The sequence below is a fragment of the Durio zibethinus genome, chromosome 3 (assembly GCF_047325235.1).
Source record: "Durio zibethinus cultivar Kanyao isolate XHJ-2024 chromosome 3, ASM4732523v1, whole genome shotgun sequence".
Classification (NCBI taxonomy): Eukaryota; Viridiplantae; Streptophyta; class Magnoliopsida; order Malvales; family Malvaceae; genus Durio; species Durio zibethinus.
The window spans coordinates 35,559,294-35,570,774 of record NC_143164.1 but is presented as its reverse complement, the minus strand read 5'-3'; the positions used below and the strand labels follow the sequence as shown (position 1 = coordinate 35,570,774).

Genomic DNA, 11,481 nt, shown 5'->3' with positions numbered 1-11,481 from the left:
ATTCATAATTTCAAAAAATAAATTTTAAAAAATGAACCTTCGAAACCTTTAAAAACTTTGAAAACTTATTTGAAAGAAAAAAGGTTAATTAAGTAATTTTATTTATAAAAAATTTTAAAAAATTAAATTACTTTAAAAAAAAGTGAGTGTATTTAGCAGCACTGATTAATTAATGTATTTTTTTTTAATATATGATGGGTCCGATGTCGTTCATCATTAGTGGACCCCATATCAAGGACAAGCCATCAGGCCCACTGGTTTTCTCTTTGCATCAATCCAAAATTCTTCTTATGTGATCAAAATTTGAACAGCTCATGGGATTTGATAATTATTAATTAACATTCTTTTTATTATTATTATTATTCCAGCTATAATAATTTAATTATTTATTTTCCACTTCCTCGCTTCTTTTGTTTTTTTTTTTTTTTCTCGTGAGTTGTCTCTGCTCTTGCTCAGACCAAACAAAAGGTTCACGTGATCGGGGACGTTAGGTTTTTTTGAGCCCTTTCTATTCATAAGGATGATAATATGGTCCCCTTTGATGCAATTGTCCGACCAATTAATTATAATTTACACGTATGAAAAAATAAATAAATATATGTTTGTTTTATAATGCCCTCACCTTAGATTTAATTGGCATATTTTGCAATTATTTTTGTCCATTATAGCCAGTGAATATCAAGCAACTTTTGTGTCATGTTAATTAATTAAAATGCTAGTGTACTTTTAATTTACATTTTTTTATTATAATTGACGTTTGAATCTAAGATTTTTAATTTTAAAATCGATTTAATTAGTATCATTTAATTAATAATTTATTGATAATTTACCTGTTTTATTTTTTAATTTATTAATTTATCTACAAAATTCTCTTTTTTTTTTCTCTCTTTTTTATTTGGTCGCAGGTGGCCCAATGAATAACAACTATATATAAAGATAGTCAAACAAAATAATAATGAGATAAAAATGAAAAAGGTTAATGAAACTTGTAAACCACACAAAGTAGAATTGTTATCAAAACAAAAGTAAATGATAATGACAATGAAAAATACTCTAACTTGGGTATGATTGGGTTGATGAAATATTTTCTTTTAAAGGGATTTTCATATTCAAATTAGTGAATTATATATATATATATAGTACCTCAAGAGTATTTTTTTTATCTTGGGTATTCATCATTTACATAAATAAATAATATAAATTTAAAATCATAGATAAAAGGGGCGTTTTGGAGTGTTTCTTGTTTGGATCTTGCTCATATATATGGCACCAATTGCTCTACCCTCCCAAACACCCACAAGAAAGAAGATTTCTTGTAAGTTTGGTTTATCTTGAAACTTCCAAATTCTAACTAACTAGTTACACAAGCATGGCCCCTACATATGTTAGAATATTGTAAGAAATTCTAAGTGGCAAAGGCACTGATAGCTCTATATATATGCACACACTCAATACAAACCTTCCTCTTTCATATAATATTTCAAGTCCTAAACAAAGAAAATCATACCATACCTTCTTTTAGTTCCTTACATTCCTTTCTCCAACCTTAAATTTATTCTCTCCCCACTATATACCAAAGATCTCAAAGAAAAAAAAAGTTTCTTTTCTCCTTTTCTCCTTTCTTGGCACATAAATATGGGGCTAAGGGACATTGGAGCTACACTGCCTCCGGGGTTTAGGTTTTATCCAAGCGACGAGGAGCTGGTTTGCCATTATCTCTACAAAAAGATTGCCAATGAGCAAGTCTTGAAGGGTACTTTGGTGGAAATTGATTTGCATACATGTGAGCCATGGCAGCTTCCTGGTAGGTCGTCTCTCCTTTTAATCAATTATTATACAATATTGCTTCCATGGTTTTCCTTTAGGCTTGCTTTTGATGGCTTTCTATATATCTTCTCCCTGAATTCAGGATGTTTCTGCCTTTTCGGGCTTTTCTCTGAAATTAATGTTCCATTAACGCTAATTAAAGAAAACATGAATCATTTGCCTGTTTTTAAAAATTTGAGCAAAATATCAAGTCTCTTAGCTGCTGTTGTTGGTGTGTTTTAGCATGTTTGAAAGACAAACAGAAAGGAGAATACAATTATTGAGTTCTTCTCTCTGGTACAAGGCGCAGACAAACATATGCGGTGACATCTGCCATGTTAGCTGTTACAAACAGCAGACAAATAAACAAACACGTTTTTCCCTCTAAGAGAGAGAAAGAAAGAGAAAGAGAGAGAAGGGAAAGGAAGCACATGAATTTTCTTAGAGTATACACTCATACATATATCGAAATCCATACACATGGATCTAAGTAAATATGTATGTATGCATGTGTGAATATCATGCAAGTTTAGTCATCTTCATTCCCATGAATAGAAATATAGAATGCCAAATTCTTTTAGTGATAACTCCCCAATTAAGTACTACTTAAAATTTTTCTTTGGATATATATGAATCCCCGAATAGTATTTAATTCTTGTCATATTTTGTATGCTATCACCTACTTCTTAAGTCATGTAGTAAAGGTGTTTTGTTTTTTCTCTCATTTGTTTATGCTTTTGTTTTGGCACATTACAAGAACTAAGAAAAAAATTTTCCACCCTTTGCTTTGATTCCAGTACCCATTCATTTTACTAAACATAGCCTAAAATCAGGAATGCCTTTTCCTTCAAAACCAACAACTGAGAGAGCTTTCCATAAGTTTACATATTTTCCCTTTGTTAAATAGAATTTTAAATTTCGGAAATTTTCAGCGTAAATAAAATTGTTGGAATCATTTCGAAAAGAAAATATATTGGACGAAACTCAGGAATTTTTTACCGCTCAAAATATAAATCTTAAATGACAACTATCTAGATTTTTTTATTCAAGGGATGGAGTTAATTAAACTAGTTTTTGAAGTAAAAATTACATTAATAATCATAATTAAAATATTTTTGCTTAGAAAATATATATATCTACTAAATTAAACCCCTGTTAGAAATGAAATACATCAAATCATCTAGCTAATAGATTAGTTCAATGCCAACTCGTAGCCAGAAAAAACAGCTATCATTTGCATGTTTTACGCGGAGTTTAGTCAGCACCAGTCGTCACTCACCACAAGTAAATACAAGGGGTTGTTTTCCCTCTCAATGCCTTTACTACTTTTTTTGCAGGAAGAAACTGTAGATACATAAGGTATTCATAAGCAAAGTACCATAACTTAGCCCATATATCCTCTTAATTATTTCTCTCTCTTTGTCTCTCTGTCTCTGTCTCTAGCTCGTGCACTTTCCAATTTTTATAGTCGTGTTCATTGAGAATAATGTTGCCTATGCACTAAATCGGCAAGTCCTATACACTATTGTAAAACCTAGATCATTGCAATCTCATGCCAGGTGATTAAATTACTTGGTGATTGCTCTAATAGAGAAAGTTACATACATAATGGCTAAAAATGTTGACTGTGGTCTTGGAATAACATAAGATCCTCAAAATAGAAGCCACTCTTTTTTTTGTCTCAATGTTTTTCCCACTTAACTTATTGACCCGTGATAATTCAGTTATAAGATAAGATTTTCTAACTATAAATCGAGCAGTATGTAAACGTAACTATTAGTTATTTTGTGTTAAACTTTTGTATCTAGGATATTCAAAGTATAAGACAATATTTTTCTATTACAAAGGGAAAGTTTGGTTCCCCACATTTCTCATAAACATAGCTTAAAAGTTTTTTAATACAATCGTCCAAGGCAAACAAAAAAGTACTGTTAGTTCTTATAGAAATTGTTTTTCTTTTCCTTAGCCTGTAATGCCAGACAAATCCTTAGCTTTCTTAGACATAACTCATTGGGTGATGCAGACTTACCAACACTCTCAGTAATTCATGTAAAGAGAAAAGCTGGTGAAAAGATTTTTTTTTTCTTAATGTTGATTGAAAGCAAAATAATATTCCATAGCAAAGCTTGATGTAACTCACCCAATTTTTTTTGTCTCCTATGTAAATTATTTATTGTTAATATATATATATATATATATATATTTGTGGATATATGCATGGGACTTGAAAATAAAGAGGTGGCAAAGCTGAACGGGAACGAGTGGTACTTCTTCAGCTTTCGTGACCGAAAGTATGCCACGGGGTTTCGAACGAATCGAGCGACAACAAGTGGTTACTGGAAAGCCACAGGGAAGGATCGAACGGTGGTCGACCCAAGAACACAAGAGGTGGTAGGGATGAGAAAGACGTTGGTCTTTTACAGGAATCGAGCTCCCAATGGAATCAAAACGGGTTGGATCATGCATGAATTCCGCCTCGAGACCCCACATATGCCCCCTAAGGTCAGTTTTCTTTCCCTCGCTGCTCTTTTCAACTATAGTACTCATCATTTTTCTGTACATATATTGTTTGAAAATGACTTTTAGAGAGAGAAAAGGAGAGGTAGGTTTGACAAGTGAAGCAAGCCAGCCAGCCATACGTATGTAAATGTAAATAAATATCGTGTTTTCTCATTGAAAGCTTGACAAAAAGTAGTGGGCAGAACTCAGAAGTAAGTTGTCCTCTAACAATATTGTTCCAGGTGTTCTCATAATCAAGCACTATTGTAATAGTATTACTTTGGATGGAGAGCAAAGAGAGGGATAATGTTTAATTGAGACTTATCATCAACGAAAATTGGATGGCAACTCTATATGTCCATGGCAGGCGGTTGGTCCAATTTTCATTGGATTAGCATAACTAAACATACATTACCAGCTTAATTATTAGTGTGAAAATACTTTTTTTAGTGATGAAGAATTAATATTCCTTTTTACGAATTAGAAATATATATTTTCGACTGCAATAATCTAAAAATCAATGATAATCTTTTAAATATTAGCCGTTGTAATAAATTTTTTTATACAAAGAGGTTATAAATTGAAAACAAAAAAAGAGATTACCGAGATTTATACTTCAAATTTGCTATTTATGAAGTCTATTTTATCCTTTCTCATCTACTACATATTATGTATAGCTGGTGAAGTTGAAATGTTGTCATGTGACAGGAAGACTGGGTTTTATGTCGAGTTTTTCACAAGAGCAAAGGAGAGAACAGCATAAAATTCAGCCCCCCAATGATGTATGAGACCTCAACTCATGCCCCTAATTCTTTGACAGACCAAACAAGCATGCCTTGTGGGGGGTATCAACAAATCAGCAGCTCTTTATCCACGACACCTACTCAAAGCCATGGCCAAAGCTTGCTCAACCGGCTTCAATATTCTCAGGAAAAGATTAATCACAACAATCATCCTTGCAGCAACGAAGTTAGCTCCAAAGTTGATGACGACTACGAGCTCTTGTGGGACATGAACATGGAAGAAAACAGCTTGGCCGGAGATCGTCATATTCATGGGGCGGCTTCCAACTTGGAGGACATCAGATTTGAGATTGATAACAGTATGGTTTTCCTATGAAAAATGTCGTATACTTTAGAGAGAAAAAAAAAAAAAAAAAAGAAACTACCATTTGTTGATTTGTGGCGTTGGTGTGGTGTTTGCCTTTGATGATATACAACTCATATTGTGTGTAATTTAGTTTAGGGTTTATTTTTTTTTTATACAACATTAATGGGCATTGTAAAAATTATATATAAAGCATATAATTATTCTTTACTGGGGTCTTTTTAAAATAAAGAATTGTAATTTATAATGAAATGAAAAATCATTATTATGCAAAATGTAAACAGAATTTGTTAATTTTACAATTAATTGCATTTTTAACCAAAAATTTCATTAATTAATTAAAGGGTAATTTTATCATTGAAATTGCAATATAATAATTATACAAAATTATCATAAAGTAAATGTTGCTATTATATAATTTTTCATAGAAAATGAGATTTATATGACAAGTGCATGCACAAATCTAACATAGTGTTCAAAGTCTTCCCATTACTTCGAAATCATATTATGCAGCTTATATGAAATTTTTTTCTTGGCATGGATTAGGGGTGTAAAAAATATATCAATGATTATAATTTATTTAAGTTCGATTTGAATAAAATTTAAATTTGATTTAATTGTTATTAAGTCGAGTTCAAACTCAAGCAACTCGATTTATTAAACAAACGAAATTTGAGCATTGTAATGTATGACTCGAGAAACTCACGAACCTAATTAAATTTTTATATTTTAATATATTTTTTTATTATTTAATTAAAAATTATTATTTTACCCATATATATAATCAATTTAAGTTTGAATTCGAATATAAATAATCAAATTTGAAGTCAAGCATGTGAATCAAGCTCTTTTTTTAATTGATAAACAAGTCTAACTAAATGAAATCTAGTAAATTAATTTTTATCTTGAGTCAAAGTTGAGTTTAAAAATTAAAAATCAATTGAACTCGAATCGAGTTTCAAATAATAAATTTCAAATTGAATTTGAGTTCAAAATTTTCACTATCAACTCTACTCAATTCCATTACACTCTTAACGTTAACAATAGGGTTTATGGTTAAAATCTTAGAAAAATATACAAATTGGTACCAAAAGAAATAAAATATATATTTTAATTCTGAATTTTTAAATGATGTATCATTTTAATCTAAATTTTAATATTGTTAATTTAGCTCATCTGCATGGTATCTAACTAATAAAATTTAGTTATGTGCATATTATTTGTTAAACAAAAATGTTAATTATTTTGTAAAATCCTTTATGTGAATGTCATGTGACAAAAATAATTGACCGGTCCTAGACATTTCTTTACGGTTCTAAGTGAAAAAATATTTTTAATTTATATAAAAAATATTGATAATATATTTGGTGAACATATAACTTGATAATATTTATCAAACATTACATATATAAGTTGGTATGGTTAGTATGATTAAAGTTTGGGTTAATATGACACATAATTTAAAAAATTATGGTGCAAATTATATATTTTATTTTTTAAAATAATTTATACAATTTTTAAAAAAATTAAAATACTAAAAAAATAATTAATCATTAAAGTTTCATTTGGATTGGAAATTCTCGTCGCATCAAATTGTCGTTTGGTCATTGATCTCTAAGAGTCCAGCGTTGTTTCACTGCTTCGATACCATCCATCCCAACGCAACTTGACATATTTTGGTGCCCTTACCTTTTTTATAAATAACAAAATATAATTTTTTTTTTTTTATTTTTTAGTTACGAATGCAATAAACAAAATTTGATACCTCACAAACACAAAGGGTACAACTTATGGATGGCATTATCTATATGAAATTCGTTATTAAATATATTAAGATCACTTCTCAAGTATTTTTTATTCTCAAATTTTTTGTAGCATATTCCTAGAGAGAAAGAGAGAGAGCAGGGATTCATTTATATTAATATAGTTTTTTTTTTAAATCATTAAATCAAAATTATTAAATTTAAAAATATTATTTTGATTCATATGAGCTATAAATTTAATTGTGATCAAAAAATTATAAAAATATAAATTCGTCCTCGTGTATATATATATATATATATATATATATAAGTATTATATTCCCTCTTTTTATCCTTCATGTTTCATTGAAAAGAGATAATAAAATACAAAATAAATGTAATGACTTTTATTAACACCATTATTGGATATTAGAGAAACCATGAAGAATTCTAAAATATCCCACAATAATTTCAAGAAGATTAGAAAATGATTGGTTTTATATTTCTTACATTCTCACGTCATCTTCACATATAAAAATCACATTAACATATATAACAAGACATTATTATTTCTACTATTTGGAGTACTAAAATTAATAATTATTTGGTGAATATATAGACTTGTCATAAAAAATAAAATTGTGGTCATATTCCACATGTGATGGATGAGGGAGACATCTATCCTATTCAAGTAGAAGGAGAAACAAAAGCCAAAAAGCACCTAACCCTTTATAAAGTAGAATCATATTGAGTCAATACAAGAGAGCAATGAGACTCACAGCTCATATCAATAACGTAATTATTATGTCTGTTTTTTGTTGTTTCAATTGCATAATTATCTCTCTTTCAAATGATGATCAAAATCTTAAATTCAACCCTCACTTGTTAAATAATGTAATGAAACCAAAAAAAAAAAAAATCGCATTAGATGAAATGATGCAAAGCGATTAATTATTATGTTTAATTTTATAAAGTGAAACGACAAAAATGCATTGAGAATGTGATTGAATAGTTATGCTATTGGAATTTGATATCTAACTCAAAAAATTTTGAGTCTAAATAGATGAACATACAAGATATAAATAAATATATATATATATATATATATTACATTCATTTATGTAACTCAAAATCACACATACATCAACAAAATTTTGAAAAAGTTATATGATATTTATTTAGGATTATTGTACATGCGTTAAAAATCATTAACCATGGATTTTTTCTCCAAGATTTTAGTTTTTATACGTTTATATAAGATATAAGATCTAAAAAATACTTTTTTACTAAACACCTTTTTAAATAATAAATAAGACTATTAATTTATATTTTTTCTTTAAATCAAATTTTGAATTTTGATTACTTAAATTAAAAATCTAACATTCTACTTATAGATCATATAATTATTATTCAATTTACATTCTTTTCTTTGAGTCGTGTAATAAAATTGTTAATTTTTTTAAAATTTTAATCTACTCTCTTGAATATCTTATCTTAATATTTAAGTAATTAAAGAAGATTTTACACATATAAATTTTTTTCAAATCCTTAATATTTAAACATTAATCTAATATATATATATATATATATATATATATTATAATAACATACATAAACAAGTTTGTCATATAAGCATCTATATAAACAATTTTCTTAAATGACACATAAGATAATTTTTTTAATTACAAATTACATAATTTTAAATTTATTCAAATCAAATCAATTTAGAGATATATATTCTAAAATTAAAAATATGAAATATGAATTTTTTTTTAATAAATAATTTTAGTTGTTTACCAAATAACCTTATTTAAAAAATTATTCAATTATCAAAAATTTTCAAACATGTTTAAAAATTACAAAGATTAAATTTATCCAAATCTTTCAATAATATTTTTTTATCTTGATTTAAAAAATTATCTTTTTAAAAAGTTTACATAAAACATTAAAAATTCAAGTAATTTTATGTAAGATTTTGAAAATGCAAAAAATTTTCATCTTAAATCTTTAAATAATAAGATTATCAAAATGATTATATCCATTTGAACTCTAATTATTAAAGTTGTATTTCAAATAAATATAAAAAATTTAATATTATCTTTTATCCCCTATTATATCAATTTTAAATTTAAAAAATTAATTTCAAAATTATCTATTTAATCCTAATTGCCACTAAAAAAAATCTTCTACAAATTTAAGACTACAAATGAAATGTGTTATACATCAATTTTTTTTTATTTTTTCAATAACTTTTTTCTAAGGTATATTCTATTACTATTGTAATTTTTTTTTTGTTTATAAAATTTTCTAAGATATATTTTATTATTATTACAATTTCATTCTTATGAAAAAAATGTTTTTTTCAATTTATTTTTTCTTTTTTCACATATTTTCTAACATTTTTCATATTTTGTATAATAATTTAGTTAAAATTACTAAAGTGAAAATGTGTTAATACTTCTTTTCTTATTTAATTTATCATTAATAATATATATTTTTATTTTTTAAAAAAAGACATAATTTATTTTTATTTGATACAATTTTACAAGTGTATAAATATTATTATAAACAAATATATCCAAAGGAAAGACTTGATTTTTTTCTTGCTGTTTTCGTAAAGTTTATATTTTAATGACTAGTCAATATATAAATTTTATATATGTTATGAGTTTTAAAATTTTGAATATAATTTTAAAAAAAAATAAATTTGTATATATATATTTATATTAAATAAATAAAATTATTTCATGTATCGTACGAATGATTATCCAAGGCACACAAGATTCATCACTGCCACTATTCACCTCCAACCCCAATCCTATATATATATATATATATATATATATATATATAATAACATACATAAATAAGTTTGCTATATGGGCGTTTATATGGACAACTCTTTTAAATGATAAATATGATAGTTTTTTTTTTTTAAAAAAAATAGTTTCTTTTAATTAGAAATTAGATAATTTTAAATTTATTCAAATATCAAAATTATTCAAATTATAATTGAAAGTCAAATCAATTTAGAGATATATTTTTTTTAAATTAAAAATATAAAATATGGATTTTATTTTTTTAATAAATAATTTTAGTTATTTACCAAATAAACCTTTTTTAAAATTATTTAATTATAAAAAATTTTCAAACATGTTTAAAAATATAACGATTAAGTCTATACAAATCTTTCAACAATCTTTTTTATCTTGATTTAAAAATATCTTTTAAAACTATTTACATAAGACATTAAAAATTTAAGTAACTTTCTATAACATTTTGAAAATTAAAAAATTTTTCATTTTAAATTTTTAAATAACAAGATTATCAAAACTATTATATCTATTTGGACTTTAATTATCAAAATAAATGCAAAAAATTTAATATTATCTTTATCACTTATTATGTCTATTTTAAATTTTAAAAAATTAATTTAAAAATTATCTATTTAATCCTAATTGCCACTAAAATTTTTTTTTACAAATTTAAGATTATAAATATAATGTGTTATATATCAATTTTTTTATTTTTTCAGTAACTTTTTTTCAAAGTATATTCTATTAATATCATAATTTTTTTGGTTTATAACTTTTTTCAATATATATTTTATTGTTATTATAGTTTCATTCTTATTAAAAGTAACAATTTTTTTCAATTTATTTTTTCATATTTTGCATAATAATTTAGTCAAAATTATTAAAGTGAAAGTATGTTAATATTTTTTTATTATTTAATTTATCATTTAATAATATATATTTTTATTTTTTTAAGAAAGGCATAATTTATTTTTATTTGATATAATCTTATAAGTGTATAAATATTATTGCAAACAAAAATATCCAAAGGAAAAACATAATTTTTTTTTTGCTGTTTTCAAAAAGTTTATTTTTCAATAGCAAGTTAATATATATATATATATATATATATATATATATAAATTTTATATATGCTATGCATTTTAAAATTTAAATATAATTTTAAAAATTAATTTGTATATATATATAATTTTTAAAAAATTAATTTATATATATTTATATTAAATAAATAAAATTATTTCGTGTATCATATCGATTATAATATAATTTTAATAATATATTAATTGATATTATAGTAAAATAAAAATGATAGGAGATTTTTCATTAATTATACATTTATTTATTTATTTTAAGCATCGGGATTGGAATAATAGTAGGTTCCTAGTGGGACCCAAGAAGATGCTGAAAATCACGAGAGCCATGATAGTGACACTATCAAGATTGCATGCATTATTTTAAAAATATTTTACCATTTCTAAAGTTGGCAAGGATCTTTCCTTTAGATCCTTCAT

General features: G+C 25.3%; 1 protein-coding gene across 1 annotated transcript; it reads left to right on the top strand.

Annotated features, from left to right (window-relative positions):
• Nucleotides 1-1,472: 1,472 nt before the first annotated feature.
• On the top strand, nt 1,473-5,469 carry LOC111283636 (NAC domain-containing protein 21/22-like). Its single transcript, XM_089758673.1, has 3 exons — nt 1,473-1,804; nt 4,043-4,308; nt 5,014-5,469. The coding sequence occupies exons 1-3, from the start codon at nt 1,636-1,638 to the stop codon at nt 5,422-5,424; spliced, it is 846 nt and encodes a 281-aa protein (XP_089614799.1). The 5' UTR covers nt 1,473-1,635; the 3' UTR covers nt 5,425-5,469.
• The last annotated feature ends 6,012 nt before the right edge of the window (nt 5,470-11,481 follow it).